Here is a 16,300-nt window from a genome sequence, read left to right on the forward strand (position 1 = left end):
AGAATAGTCCCAATACTTCTGGGGTTTAGCCGGAACATCCTGTATTTCACTCGATCAAAGTATACTGAAATTACTACTCGTAATTTTAGATCAAAAATATCTTAACATAAATAATAAGATACACGAAAAATTCTGCATCATCTTAAAAAATTAAGATTATCAAAAACTTGTATATTTTTGTATTATCAGCCCAGCGGCCCACTGAAAATGTGAATTTAATATTTAAATCACACTAAGTATACTCGTATTAGAAACTAAAACTGTATAAATACAATAATTCACACTTACTTATTCTTATTATAGTTAAAAATTTTGATTTTGTAGTTAGATATTTAAAAAATGGCGCCACTTTGTACAGGTTTCTGTCTCAAAAAGCGCAAAGAATTATCATGAATAAATTACACCCGAAAGGAAGTGACACCGTTTCGTATAGATAACAAACTGTACCAAATTCATATATTTCTACATTCATGATAATTTTGTTCGATAATTTCGTACAATAGGCGCGCACTTTGCCTGACAAGCACGTAGATATTTGGATCAATAAAAACAGTAGGGCATGAGGGCGGCATAACGCTCAACATGGTGCCATCGGGTCAAATATTTCTTCACAATACTAAAGATTCTAATTAAATATTGACTCAAGTGAATAAAATAATTTGAAGTGAAGATGTGGTGTTAGTGTTCTAAATGGTAAGAGCGCAAACGTTATTTCTGTGATGTTTTAAAAGAATGATATTTTTTATATTGTACCAACTTTTTGGATTAATTCAAGTGTAAACCTAAATTACTAAACTGTCGATAATTTTATACCAATATGTCATTAAATTAAATAAAAAAATAAATATATAGATTTAGATTTATAATTGGAACAATTTATAGTGTACCTACGGTATGATATCAGTAATTAAATTATTTTAGTGACAATTAAATGCTTTCGTTTGGAGACATTTAGAATTTAATAAAGTGTAAATCACAGTGTAACATTTTTAGTAAGTTTTTAATTGTTTCTATAAACATAATTTCTTTAATTACATACACTTCTATGCAATAAAATTAAGCACACATAATATTTTATAGTGTAAAGTGGACTTGATAAAATATGTAATTTTTGTTTCATTTAGACACCAATTCAAAAATTCGAATTATAACCAAAATAGAAGATGACTTTACTTTAAGAGAAACTGCTCGATTGATGAATACCAATCTTAGAATAGAAGCTGTTGGGAGCAGGAAAGAAGTGTTAAAAGAAAAGCAGGATTTGCTTGCCCCAGAGTTTCAGACAAGGATGAGGATGTATCTTTTCTGTATTTCAGAACGATTTTATAGAGTTTTATCATTTACTGAAACTGTCATTAGTCTATTATGAACAATAGTGATAACACTTGTGCTTAATTTTATTGCAGTAACAAGTATAGTGTAACAAATAGTCAGTGTTATTATTCTTGACGATGTACTATCGAATTCATGAAAAACTAAGACAGCAAAATGTCGTAGTTATGAAAACTTTTCAAAAATTTTCAAGTGTAACGTTTTTACGTACTTTATGTGAACTGGTTACTAATTTCAACATGTCATAGATAAACTTAAATACATCTAAGGTGGTTGGTCTACCTATTTTATTTTTTTACTTGAGAATTTAGTAATTTCAAAACTTAAAAGTTTAATTGTCATAATGACAAACGTTTATCTTTGGCATTTTCATGTCGCCGAATTTACTCCAACAAAATTTTATTACAAAAAAAATTAAAACTTATTTATAGATACGTTGCCAATAAGATGACAACGAGAAAGAAGAAAATTCTTCGGGCAATAGTTGCAGTTATACTTTAACATCAAAATCGTGTACAAATAAAATAAAAGCAATTCTAACAAAAAATTAAGAAATTATTTTCGTAGAAAATGTTACACCAATAAGCTTCAAGACTTTTATGGTTTGCCTATCATGCTTATCAATATTAAATAAAAATGTATGATAATATTCTGCACCTATTTCGTAATCCGAAAGCTATTACACTGGTGGACACGGAATTTTAGACGATTTGTCATTCGACTGACATAAAAGTGTAAAACGGGCTTTAGGCAACTAACCTCACATTCGATTTCTGTAATTTTTGATCAATGACAACGAAAAAAAAATTATTGAACACAACACGTATTGCTGGCATTATTGTTTCGGAAAATCGACGGCAAAAATTAAATTTCAACTAAAACTTTTTTTAGATCAAACATCAATCATAATGACAATAAATTTATGTCCAAAATTCCGTGTCTGCACTGTATTAAGTATTATTTCAAATACGGTTGTAAAATTTGAATTTTATAATAAATTTGCCAACATTTTTAAGCTTAATACTTGGTCTTTTTGTATAAAAGAAAATTTGATTTTGAACTGACATAAATTTGATGTCCAAAATTCCGTGTCCGCCACTGTAGTAAGTATCTGCATTGTTTCACAGACCTTTTTTACTGTTTTTTTTTCATTTTGTATTCAATTGGGTATGGATGTTTTAATTAAATTAATTAATTAAGAGATTTTGGAGATGTTACAGTCGGTTTAGTTTAATCAGATTGACAGATGTTAATAGGAAAATGCATTTTATGGTTTTTATTGTTTGTAGCCGTATTATCTTATCTATTATATCAGTCAACCACAAACTGTTTATCATAATAATAACTTATAGATTTTTTAATATGTATAGGGTGCTGCATTTTAGATGTCCGAATAGGGAATCTCCGAAACTAAGAGGTTTAGCCAAAAACGAATGATACATTCTATGGCTCATTTTTTGAGAAAATAATATTGGTTAAAATGCTTCCCGCTATTGTCTTTTGTTTTCAACTTATAGACAAAAGTTGACATTTTAGCGAAATCTAAAAAAAATCATATCTTCGTTATTATTTAAAATAATGACATTATACAGACACTTCTTTATGAGAAATTTAATAATATGGTTAAAAAAAACACTTATTTGTTTAGCCGTAATAAGATAAACTTGTGTTTTTTTAAATAAAAATCTATTAACCTCTTAAAAAAGTGTGATCGAGTACTGAAAATAAAATTTTGATTTGTTTTTAGGTTGTGCGATTTAATGTTAAATTGGAAACTTGTATGAAATTTTTTTTCGATAAAAATTAAACAAAATGCAGATAGTTTTGTAACTCTTAGAATATAGGCTTTGTGCCATTTGAAAAAATTCCAAATGTTGTAGTAGAAATTGTGTTTTGGACATTTAATGGAATCATAGCGTTATCAATCTCACATAACTCGCTTCCCAATTAAGAAATAGAATAACGTTTTTCTCGACTCTAGGTTAGAAACGGACATGGGTCCATAGGAACTTTTTTATTTTAACCTAGGGAACCAACCACTGAAATATTTCAAAGTTTTTTCCGGATACCCGGTATTTTTAATTTTTTTTAATAACTTTTCCAGCCTTACCAAAAAACTGTTACTACTACAGTAAAATAAAAACAGCTTGAAAAAAATATCATTAATTACACAAAATTTTGTATAATATAGGTTAAAACACAATTTTTTGATTATTTGTTGCATAATTATTTTTTATTCAAAGAACTAAAATTCTCTCAAAGTGTAGGAGTTTGCATAACATATGCGGACAATCTATCTTTTCTCTGAAATATTTATAGCCTATTCGGACTGATAGATGAAAAATACATAAAAGATTTCTATCTTTCTTTTCAGATAAATGTCAAGCAAAAATGCAGACTCAATTATTATATTTTCGAGAATAAATCTTTCAAAATTTAAGCACATGTATTTGTGTGCACACAAACTTTAAACATTTATAATTATAAAATGATTGTAAATAGGTATATCCAACAAACAATAAAAACTGTTACAGTATGCTTTAATGATAATAGATAGAAAAAATAAAAAAGTATTAAAATTTGGTGGATGCGCCGGGATAATACTTATTCAAATTAAAATTTTTGCTCCCAACAAAAAATAAAAGGTTATTCCCCCGGAAATAAAATAAATAAATAGTATATTATACATAAAGAGAGAAAAATGCACAATTATTCATGAGGTGCAAAGCAAATAGTTGCTCTTTTCATTAAGCAAATTTCTCGCTTTCGGGAGAGAATTTTATCTTCTGTTACAGATTTGATATAAGAAAAGTTGATTTCTACTTCCCGTCGTGCAAAAATAACTATTAAAAACTTAGGAAGCTGTTGTTAACAAGTTATTTTGACAGGTAACAAACTTAAACCAACAGAAAATGAGAAACTGCTTATAAGAGTATTGCAAACTAAAGTTTATAAAAAGTAAAAAAAGACTGAATTACTGTCTAAAATAAAATATGTATCTAATGATTCTATCCGAAACGGAAAATGAGAATCGTATTATTATTTTTATTTGAAACCCAAAATTAAGACATATTCATTTAATAAATAAATATTCATGGTCATTTGATACTGTCAAGAAAACATATCGCACATTAAAAAGTGATTTTCTATTGTGTTTTCAGATTGAAATCATGCCTCTGGCAGACATAATTCGGCGCGCGTCGACGTACATTTTGGGCTCCGATGAAGAGTTATCAAAGATGGCTCAGTACGAAGACAACGAAGTGCTTTTCTGCAAAAACAACGTATGTGTACATCCACCAGCGATGGTGCGGCAAGACACTGATATTCTCCATCATCCTGGATATCTCAGCATCACCTCTAAGGTCTTCGTTGATCAATACAACGAGACAAAAAGACCCACGCTTTTCCTCACCTGGATTCCAAACACAGCTCTAACCAAATGCCCCAGTGCTCTACAAAATTCCTATAACCACAACAAGCAGACTAGCATGGAAAGCTTAAACTCGAATGATTCCAACGGAAGTATTCCAGGTAATTATAAAAAACTTGGCTATGGAAATCTGACACTGTCCACACTGAATTTTTGTAATAAGTCAGTTTGCGTAATCTTAAGTTCATACTAAAACTAAAATAAAAATAATAATATCGAGCGATCAAGATAATTTGTAATCGAGTCATCTTTGCATCCGAGAACGTATAGTAGATTTCATTGAAATTGGCATAATAGGTGGCTATGGAATTTCATATTTAAGTTTGTAGCCCTGTGCTTGTCCCTGATACAACAGCTGATGGGGTTTTTGTTTTTCTTTGATTACATGGTTTACTGAACTGACATGATTGACATTTGTATTCGTTTTTTCAGTGTTTTCGTTGCTTGTTCGTTATTCCCACTATTTTTTCAAATTAAGTAATTATAAATTAAAAGTAGTTTTCTTCAGAACCCCAGATTTAAAGTACACGCTAAAGTACCTATGTTTGAAAACGTAATCAATTTCTTTTTGTTGTTCCTGTTTTAGACGTTTCATCTCCGGTATGAATAAAACGTCTTTTAAAATTCCTAGAAGCTACTTATTATCAACAAAAGTCTGTATTTTCTCCAGAGCAAATAGTGTATGGTTTGTTGTTAAAACTACACCTACAAAGGAATGAAACAGGATGTTAAACTTTTTATGGAAAAAAACTCTCTCTGAAAACCTCTGAAAAAGGGTTCTTTAAAAGTAAAATTTTAACTATCTTAACCTCACTTTTTTTAGTGACAAATTTAGTTCCTTAATATGTAAAGCCTTTTTCACATTTAAAGCGCGGTTTACACAATCATGGCCTACTGTTATGCCAATTTCAATGAAATGGATTATATGTCTAACTGCATGTGAAACGTCAAATAAAATGACAAGTCTAAAGGTAAAACGGCAAAATGGACTGGAATAATAACGTATAATAATACGAGTAGGACTGCTCTTTTTGGAAGGTAAATTATAAATTTAGTTATTACTTATTATAATCATCATTTTTTTGATCATGCCATTTTACCTTTCGACTTGTCATTTTACTTGACATTTTACAGACACACGTTTTCGGATCCAAGGATAACTCGATTACAAATTATCTTGATTGCTCGATAGTTAATAATAATTTTGAAACTTATTTATTAAATATGTACTTATAATTAGGGAGGTAGAAGTAAATTATAAACCTTCTACGTTGTTTGCTTTATAAGTTTCGTACAAAAACATGTTGAAAATGTATAATAGCTTCTCACAGTGGTGGTTTATTGTCAAGAATTGTCTTATAAACCATGACCATTTCTTTAGTTGTAAAATAAAATCTGTAAAATGAAATAAAAAAATACAATTAATTTTAAAAATACCAATTTATAAAAGCAGAAAGCATTTCAATTTATAAAAAAGAATTGCTCTATATCATCTATAAGTAATGCAAGCGTTTTGTCTTTTTTTTCTCAATTCAATGTAGTTGCGCAAATGATTATCCGCAAACGTCAGAAAAATGACCCTTTTATGACTAAATGACACAAGTGGAGTAAAAAAAACGCCTAAGCGTTTTTCACTTTCACCTGACATTTACTCTTTCTTGTTTCTTTCACTATTTCAGCATTTTCTAGAGAGATACATTGTAGATTATCAGCATTCGACATTTTGCATTATAAACTACGCTAGTTATTTAAATGAATCAACACTTTCAAAAATCTCAACACAAATTCTGACACTGACATTTTTTCATTGCAAAGCATCCTGTTTATTTTGTTCATTTAGGTACTTGATAACATTGTTTTCTCTTTACTGTCGATTTGGATACGTTTGCGGGTAAAATAGTATACAGGGTCAAAATGAAAACGAGCCAACCCGGATATCTCAGAAACTAAAAATACTTCAAAAACGCCGAAACAAGTTATTTTTTTCCAAGTGAGACATTTTTTGACGTAATTTTTAAAGAACCCCAAGTAATGGTGAATAAGTTTCTTATAATTTTATGTACCTAAAACATAGCAATAGTTCTTAAGTTCCTTTGTACACACTGACTGCTGTAAGATTTTTTTTCCGATAATTTATAAATTTATAGAAATCATTTCATTTTATAAAAAAGCATTTGAAAAACATTTTAAAAGTGCTTTCATTTTATGTATCACTAGTGTGTTGGTGCTATTTGACATTTTGGAGTTAAGTGGCATAGAGTTTAAAAGTCTAGTGGAGGTGCCTTAAAATGGTGTCAAAAAATGTTCCTCTTAAAAACAAAATTGACCTGTTTCAAAGTTTTTTTTGCAAATTCTTTCTAGAGTGGTTTGTTTTGATTAAAACATCCTGTATCTCATAAATAGATGGTCTAATTCAATTTTGGTAAAAAGTCTTGAAAAGCTTGTTAAAATATCTTTCATTTGATGTGCCACAAGTGAGGTAGTGCCATTTAAATTTTTAAAGTTGGGGTGCGTGGGGGTTATGGGGTAACTTAAGGTGCTTTAAAAATTACGTCAAAAAATGTCCCTTTGGGAACAAAATTGCCCTCTTGCGGCGTTTTTGCAAAGTCTTTTTAGTTTCTGAAATATTCGGAGTGGCTCGTTTTCATTGAATCACCCTGTATGTTATTTGGAGTAAAAGTAAGTTTATGTGGTTGAGCTGAATCATTTGCTCCACTCCGTTCGGCACAATAAACGCTCAGCTTCGCCATATAAACTATCATTTTTAGTCCTAATAACATAATATACTATTACCGTTGCAAGAATGGTAAAAGAGTTTTTACTTACGATGGGAAAGTGATGACTGGCAAGCCGCCAGGCAAGTTGTGAAAGTATTCTGTAGTGCATTTAAGCTTACTTTTATGTTGCCGTTAATATACAGTTGGAGTCAAAATAGTTTGGTCGTCACTTTTCTGACACTTTAATGTAATTCAAGCTTTAACGTTAAAATAAATGTCAATTTCAAATTAATGACAGATATTATATTTTTCTATCAAAAATATGTACAACTTGTCAACTGTGATTGACAGTAGCTAAAAATAAGGTTAACAGTCCTAAAGCATGCTTTACAATTTAATGTCACTCAAGTGACATTGACGACCAAAGTATTTTGTCTCCAACTGTACGCTCTTCTATAAAATACGACGGCAATCACAACATACTTTATAAGTACATAAAATAAACTTATCTAGACATTTTGTCAATTTTGACATTATTTCAATTTCTTTAAAACAATTTCTAAATTTAGTAAAATTTCTGATTCGATATTAGCGTTGGAAAAAATTTTGAAGACATCACAAGTTTTATAGCTTCAACATGTATTAGCATCCTACGAGAGTTTTATTATATTTATTATTGCAATCATCATCGGAAAAAAAAATAATACAAAACTGTAACTCAAAACTCCTTTTTGACCGCAGAATGCTACGTCACTGCTCAAATTTCCCCACTACAGTGTGTTTCACATAATTTTACGAGGCCTACACCTGAAAGATGCAATCAATAATACATATTCCAATACGAACTCAATTGCAAATTTTGAAAAATTAGATAATCTTCTCTAGTTTGTTCACCCCTTAAAAAACTGCAACGTTTTTTGTTAGTTAGAGATTAAGATAGATAAACTAGAATCATATTTATGCCGTCTATTGATAGAACAAATGATAATTGTTTGTGAAAAACTGCAGTTTATGACTATTAATAAAACAGTGATTAGTTTGACAACTACCGTCATGGGTTTCCAAAAATTAAATAATTAAATGTGTATTTTTTGTATCCAGTGTTTTGTGACTTTTGTATATTTGGGTGCGTACATTAGGCGCAAGCCTCGTAAAGTTGTGTGAAACACCCTGTATACTGAGTACGTTTTGGCTCCGCCTATCGTGGTCCTTTTCCAAGTTCACAAGCTCTAATTATTATCATTATTGTGTTTGTCAATTTTGGTGGAGGCGCCGGGTTTTGATAGGAGTTTCAATAGAAAGAAATCAAATTAAAATCAAACTCTAAAATTGAATATTTTAATAAACTGATTCAAAAGTCCTAAACAACGTTATTTTCAGAACGTCCAGCTAGTATCGAACTCAAAAGCACAAACCCATTCCTTAATTACGACACCACCGATTCCCTGAGTTCCGAAGACAGTGATAAACAAGGCACTATCATCAACATCAACGTCGATATCGCTAATCCAGACATTGAAATCGTTACAACTCCAGACAGCGTCAAAGATTCCGCAGAAAAATTCGAGTTTTCCCGATCCGGAAGTGTTACTTCAAACGACAGTCAATTGAATTGGATTACAACACCGGAATTTCTAGCTCAAAAGCATAATTTGATGTTTCCTGAAAGCAACAATTGTTCGCCTGTATTACCAACAAAGCAGCTACATAAATGCAGAAGATTCAGTGTTGATTTGAGTCAAATGCGGTCACTGCGACTTTTTTTCAACGATGCGAATTGCACGTGTGGACAACTTGTTGTGGCCTCAAGAGAATCGCAATACAAAATTTTGCATTTCCATCACGGAGGGTTGGACCATTTGGCGCAGGTGTTGCATCAGTGGCATTCGTTGCTACATAATATCAAGCATGCAAAAGGTGAAAAAATAAATATTAAACTTTTATCGTATCATCGTTTATTATGTCTCTATAATTGCAAATATTTCTGCACAATATCATACAAATCCCGTAACACGTTAGTTACACATAATACAATAGTTACTGCTAGATATGATGATTTATTGTAATAATTTTTTAGAACTGATAACATTAATTTCAATACAGGAGCGTCAAAACTCGCGCCCCAGAGAAAAATGCCATATAAGGTAAGATACCAGGAACATGGAAAAAATGATAAAAAAAAATTATCTATAAAAATTTCGAAGTTATGAGAGTTTAAATTTTGGACTTTGACTATTTATTTCTGTTGGAAAAATTTTTTTTTGTTTTTTTTGCTACAGTCTATTAGAAGAGGAAACAAAGAAGCTATATCCTAAATTGTAACTCTGTTCAATGTTATTTGTGGCTTTTATTGGAAAAATTTTTGTCCCTTTACTAAATAATTGTAAAAAAACATATACAAGATCATCAGTACCATTAAATAGATATAAAAAAATGTCAAATGTCAAAATCCTTTGACAGATACAATTTTTTTAACATTTTTTTCATGTTCCTGATATCTTACCTTATTTGATAATTTTCTCTGGGGCGCGAGTTCTATCGTACCCTGTATAAAATATCGCCAGGTTTAATTAATTAGAAGTCGCGTAACCGATGCCACCCCGGTATAGGGCGCTCAATAAATCGCGCACCAGAAGCATATGCATTATAAGATTTATAATAATTTTGTAAAAATTCTTGGAAGTCAGAATTCACAAAATCTGTAAGTACAAACTTCACTTCTTCAAAAGTCACACTATTATCTATCTTAAATTTTCAAATTGGTGCTCGACTTTTTGAGTACTTGTAGACACAAAACGTATTTTCTGTGGATTGTTATCTAGATAATTTCTTGTTCAAATAATGGTAATTTTGAAAACCAAATTTTTTTGGATACAATAGAATGCCATTGTTACACACTGAAGAAAAAAAGAAAGACATTATTTACTTTACTCAACCACAAAATTGATATACGAACGTGGACATGAAAAAAATTCAATTCTCTAATTCAAAAAACATTTTTGTACCTTTACTAAATAATTGTAAAAAAACATACAAGATCATCAGTATCATTAAATAGACATAAAAAAATGTCAATGTCAAAAAATATATGTCAAAACTTTTTGACAGATAGAATTTTGTAAACATTTTTTCCATGTTCCTGGTATCTTATCTTACTTGAAATTTTTCTCTGAGGCGCGAGTTCTGGCGCACCCTATATTTACAATTATGAAAACTGAAAGACACATCTTTCCCATCCATCTTGACTGCCGCATCTCCTGAAGCGCTCCCAGATAATTTAGCACACATTTTCATTGATTCTTTAGTACCAGAAACACTTGCCATAGATACCCTTCCGACCTGAATTTTTTGCGCAATGGACATCTTCTTTTCAAGATTTTCTTCTAAATATCCCTTTGCAACCTTGCTAGACTCCCATCCACCCAACTCTTGCAGTTCGCTACGGCATCGTCGCTGCACTTCTCCTAATGCAGTGGCCGGTGTACATAGCTGGATTTTCGAGTTTGAGATACGTAGCAATTTTTCAGGAACGCTGCATATTTTTTAATTAAAATTACGGGATTGACATCACCCTCAGACACAATTGCAAAAAATCTTTTTTTTATAAGTTTTTGAATCAGGAACAGTAATAACTAAAGTTTGTTTTTTTTTTAAATGGAAATTACCAAGTCAAAATTTTGGTGAAAAAATTGGTAGCAGCTTGTCTCCTAGCCACAAATTTTGTTTGCTCTTTGTTTCTGTCCCTAGAAATTTTGTTAAAAAATTATGGTTATGTGTTTAAATTGAGATGTTGTCAAAATTTTGACTTTTATAAATCTTGTGTGCCTGTTTGCTCTTTGAAAGCACTATAATTGAATACCTGAGGACAGACATTATCTAATGTCTAAAGACAGAATTCAGTGCTAATAATTTTGACAGAAACACACCGCAAGTAAGTACAATGTTGTGGACAAAAATGAGATTCTTGCTACAAAAACTTTGAAGATAAAGGATGTATATGTCGTAGTCATTGGGCGTAATGCGTCATTCCGCGGAAAGCCTAGTCTTTGGCCGTACTGCCGGCAGACGCTGTAATCAAATGAATATTCCTTTGTTTGACTGAAATTTTACGTCATTTCAGGGATTGCCCACTTAATTTTAGTCAAACTAAGTAACCGGTTAAACCACTACATGTTTCAGCGTTTGACGAAAGTGTATTTAGTCATTTGCTGAAAAGTCTTGAAATGTTTGATACTTTCTGCAGAAATGTAAATTTTTGGTAGAAGAAAAGAAAAGAAAAAAAACTAAAATATTTTTATTGTAGCAAAATATTTGTTTCGTTTATTTGGTATAATGTAAACATATAATATTATAAAATCATACAAAAAACGACAGTTAAAAATGTATTTTTTGCCTTCAGGTAAATTAAACAAAAATAAAAATACATTTTTTAGAAATATCTTTTGCAGCCTAAAATATGTACAATTGAAATAAAGGTGTATTTTGAGGTTAGAAGTCTTTTACCTCCTTCATTACTTCATAATTCCACGGTTTTTTGGCATCTTTGTTTTTCAAATAATATTCATTTAATTTGTCATAAAACAAACTCTTATGATTATCCATTTTCAATAAGAAAAGTCCAACAATTACTAAATGTTACGGCCCGAAATAATACACAATAAAATTTCAAGCTTTCAGCAAATGACTAAATACACTTCCGTCAAACGCTGTAACATGTAATGTTTTAACCGGTTACTTTGTTTGACGAGAATTAAGTAGGCAATCCCTGAAACGACGTAAAATTTCAGTCACACAAAGGAATATTCATTTGATTACAGCTTCTGCCGGCAGTACGGCCAATGACTAGGCTTTCCGCGGAATGACGCATTACGCCCAATGACTACGACATATATACAGAAAAAAGTTATTTAACAAAAAATAAAAGTAGGTATTATGATGATTGGCAATAAATTTTGTGTAATTTATTGAAACGAGTTCAAAGTTGATACATTTTATAAATTCGTCTTCCGCTTTAGTTTCAAAATTGTTACTTTTTCAACTCGTTCCTCAAAAAACGATGCACAAGACACTAATTTAATTGCGTTCTTTCCGAGGTTCTTTCTCATTCATGTTTATTTTGTATTCTTGTCGATTTCTTGCTAAAAATTAAGAATATTTAGCAAACCTGCATTACAAATTGCGTCTACATTTTAACGGGCCCTTTTTCTAACTTTCTGCTTGCGAACTATTCGTTTCCAAATTTCGAAAAACTGTTACTGTACCGAATTTGTTTCTTTTTTGGTGTTTCGTCTCCAAATTTTCTTAGACGATTTTTTGTCTTGACGTTTAATGACATTATGTTCAAATTAATTCAAAAAACCGGAACTGCCAACTTCCTTTATTAAAATTACCATGAATGAATTTACGAGTGATGCCAACGTAAAGGCTGTTTGGCATTTCCATTAAAAAAAAAAACAGACTTTACCTTATTCTCTAAAATTTCAACGTCATCGGTAGACATCTTCAGTGATTCATTGGTTCTGCAAGCTCCAGCAAGTCCAATCAAGATTGCTACATTTATCATCAAAAAAGGTTCATCTGGAGCTGTACGCAAAAATCCATCAACTTGTTCCTTCGTCAGTACTGAAGATTTTTTATGCCGGTGTCCAACATTCTTCTTTTTGATAAATTTAATCAAAGAATCATATTTGTCAATTTCGATTCTTTATTTTAGTTCCAAACAAGCTCGCAACATGGAATATTTCGGCCATAATGATGAAGGAGAATACTCATTTGAAAGTTTTGCAAAATACTATAGCAAAACGGTTTCTCCAGCACCTCCAACCTCGCCACTCACAAAAAACACGATATTCATTTTCGTATTCAATTTTTGACTTGTCAAATCTATTTTGACACTTTCTGCTGACTTTAAAATACGTGCAGGAATACCAAAATCTTCCATTACTTTTACCAAGCACGACCAAACTTTGCAAAACTTTTGTCAATTTTTTTTAATTCAATTCAAAATCAGTGTTTTGTTTTAAAATTGCTTGTTTCGATGATACGATAAAGTTTTGAATATAACTCGAGTATTTGCAATTTAAACAATCTCGGACGTTGCTAAGATGACTCGGCTGTTGCCTCGTCATTTAGCAACGTCCTCGATTATTATAACTCGCATAATATTCTCGTTATACAGTATGATGAAAAAAAGGCGCCCGTGTTAACCTACAGGTTATAAGTAATCTTTTATTAAAGACGAATTCGTAGACCAAAATAGAATTTGTGCTCATATCAGTAAGATATAGACTTTCCTTTTTAGAAAAGAGAAACAGTTTTAAAATAATTTCATTGTTAAAGTCTAGATTTTGATACAGTTGACGGTGTTCTTAAAAAAAAATATGTAAAAAGTCTATTGAAATAAACTTTATTGAAGATGTTAGGATACCATTTCTTGGCTCCAAAGAAAATTTATCAATGTTGCAACATTGCAAATTTCCTAGGATACAGAAAATGTCCAAGTAATATTCTATTATTGGAAACGGTAGCAACAAAAAAATCAATTTTCAATGTTGCTTGTTCTGTGAAATTTGAGTGATTAAAGTCAAAAAGTCAAAGATTAAAAAAATTAATTGAAATCATTAGATACCTTTCGGTCGTATCCTATTGGAATAATAAAATTATGTATACTTTACAGTTTTTATTTAATGCGGTGACAATATCTTTCCTAGATACGAAAAATACCTGAGTGAAATAGTTTTTTAGTAAAAGAAAATTGTGCAATATTGCCGCTTTGTGCTGTTAGACAAACTGTTTAAATTTTAAAAAGAATCTATTTAGACTATTTTTGGAATGATGGTCACAATGTTTCAATAAAAAAGGACGTGTCTGTTTCAATCGTGAGCTCTTTTTTTTTCATCACCCTGTATTAATAGGTATAAACAGCTAGTGATTTTTTTGGATTTCTATTTTTTTTATCATTTTGTTTATTTTTTCGACTAGTAAAATTTGGATCAAAAACTTGACAAAATATTTTTATAGGTTACGAAGAAAACCTCCCCTACCGCCACTTTATGGTATGTCGGCCTGAAGTTTCCGACCTTGAGCTCCACCCAGAAGAAGGTCAAGTCCCCAAACTTACCGAAGAAATGTTCCGAAGTTTGTTCAATGAAGTCGGCCAACTCGAGGACGACTTAAGTTTGCGCAAATCAATCTTCTTCTCCGGAATGGAGCGAAACCTTCGAAAAGAAGTTTGGCCATTCCTCCTCCACGTCTACCCCTACCAAAGTACCTTCTCAGAGCGCAGCCAAATCGCAGAAATCCGGCGTCAAGAATACGACGAAATCACAAGGCGACGTCTCGATCTATCTGGGGTCCAACTCAACCAATTCCGGAGAAAAGTCCAAAGTGTTATTGAGAAAGACGTCGTGCGGACCGACCGAGGAAACCCTTTTTTCGCCGGCGATGACAATCCTAATTTAGACGTAATGAAGAATATTTTACTCAATTATGCTGTGTACAACCCAGGTTTGGGGTATACGCAAGGCATGAGTGATTTGTTGGCGCCGGTTCTTTGCGAACTCAGAGATGAAGTGGCAGCGTTTTGGTGTTTTGTTGGGYTGATGCAAAGGGCGGTCTTCGTCGCAACGCCTACGGATAGGGATATGGATAGGTCGTTGCGYTATTTAAGGGAGTTGGTGAAACTGATGGTGCCTCGATTTTACGAACATTTGGAAAAGCACAAGGATGCGACTGAGTTGCTTTTCTGTCATCGCTGGATTCTCTTGTAAGTATTTTTTTAMCTTRTGTWKTACTGRAACGATGCGGTTTGTAATTTTAAAAATAAGTTGGCAAGACTGAAGAAGGTAAAGTCCGGATGACAACAAAATTAAGAGCAATTCCTTTTTCAAATGTTTAATGCATTTTACTTGGCCCCTGAGACCCTCATAGGACCTGACCCTCATAGAAGTACAATCAGCGTAGAAAAGATTGTCCTAATAAAGGATAATCAAGGCTAAAAAAGAAGCACTTGCAAGTTGTACTAAATAAAACAACGTGATTAAATTAGTAGCATAGTTTATTATTATGACAATACTCCTATAGTATACAAAAAAATACGCTCATTTTGTCTTCACAAAAAATCACTCAACGTACAATCAGCGTAGAAAAGATTGTCCTCCTAATAAACCGCGCGGACTAAACCCATAAACCACAACAATAAATCTTTTCCATTGTAAATGTGATTTCTTATTCAACAGTATATTTAGTTTGAAGTGAAACTCAGTTACCGATTTTACTTTCAATTGAGTAAATAACAAATTATTTAAAAACATTCAGAGCTTTATGCTGAAACTTAAAATTAAAATGAAAAATTATTTTAATTGATATTTAATTAGTTATTTATTTACTTACATAACAAATAAATGCCGCTTTAAATGGCATAATTAAATAAACAATATTATTATTAGAAATACCTAATAAAAACTATCTATTACTAGGAGTGAAAAGACCAAATCTAACCTGAGACTATTTAATACAACTCTTTAAAATATTGATACTTACATATTTATTTTTTTGATAAAGTTACAAATAACAAATTAAATAATTTAATTATTAATTTTTATTCAATTCACAAAGGTAGACGTGCTGACTTTTTGAATTCGTGACAACCTTTACAAAAAAAATATTTAAATTGAACTATTAAGATGTTTACAACCAAGTCATTGCAATCGCAAAGCAATTGTAACAATTTGTTTTTGCTAATAATTGTTCAGTTCAGTTATTTTATTAAAATTTCTAAATTAATCATCAATTTTTATTTTTGTTTATTAAAAAAAAA

General features: G+C 31.1%; 1 protein-coding gene across 1 annotated transcript in view; it reads left to right on the forward strand.

Moving 5' to 3' along the window:
• The first annotated feature begins 562 nt into the window (after nucleotides 1–562).
• The window catches only part of LOC123003644 (TBC1 domain family member 16), an 18,642-nt gene continuing 2,904 nt past the window's right edge, over nucleotides 563–16,300 (forward strand). Inside the window, exons 1-4 of the mRNA XM_044396541.1 lie at nucleotides 563–693; nucleotides 4,494–4,866; nucleotides 8,863–9,399; nucleotides 14,503–15,247. Of these exons, the coding sequence (XP_044252476.1) occupies nucleotides 691–693; nucleotides 4,494–4,866; nucleotides 8,863–9,399; nucleotides 14,503–15,247 (1,658 nt within the window). The 5' untranslated portion in view covers nucleotides 563–690. The remainder of the gene's footprint in view (nucleotides 694–4,493; nucleotides 4,867–8,862; nucleotides 9,400–14,502; nucleotides 15,248–16,300) is intronic.

This window comes from Tribolium madens, unplaced genomic scaffold, assembly GCF_015345945.1.
Source record: "Tribolium madens isolate multiple individuals breed KSU strain unplaced genomic scaffold, Tmad_KSU_1.1 Scaffold_1;HRSCAF=32;Tcas5.2_LG8, whole genome shotgun sequence".
In the NCBI taxonomy this organism is placed as follows: domain Eukaryota; kingdom Metazoa; phylum Arthropoda; class Insecta; order Coleoptera; family Tenebrionidae; genus Tribolium; species Tribolium madens.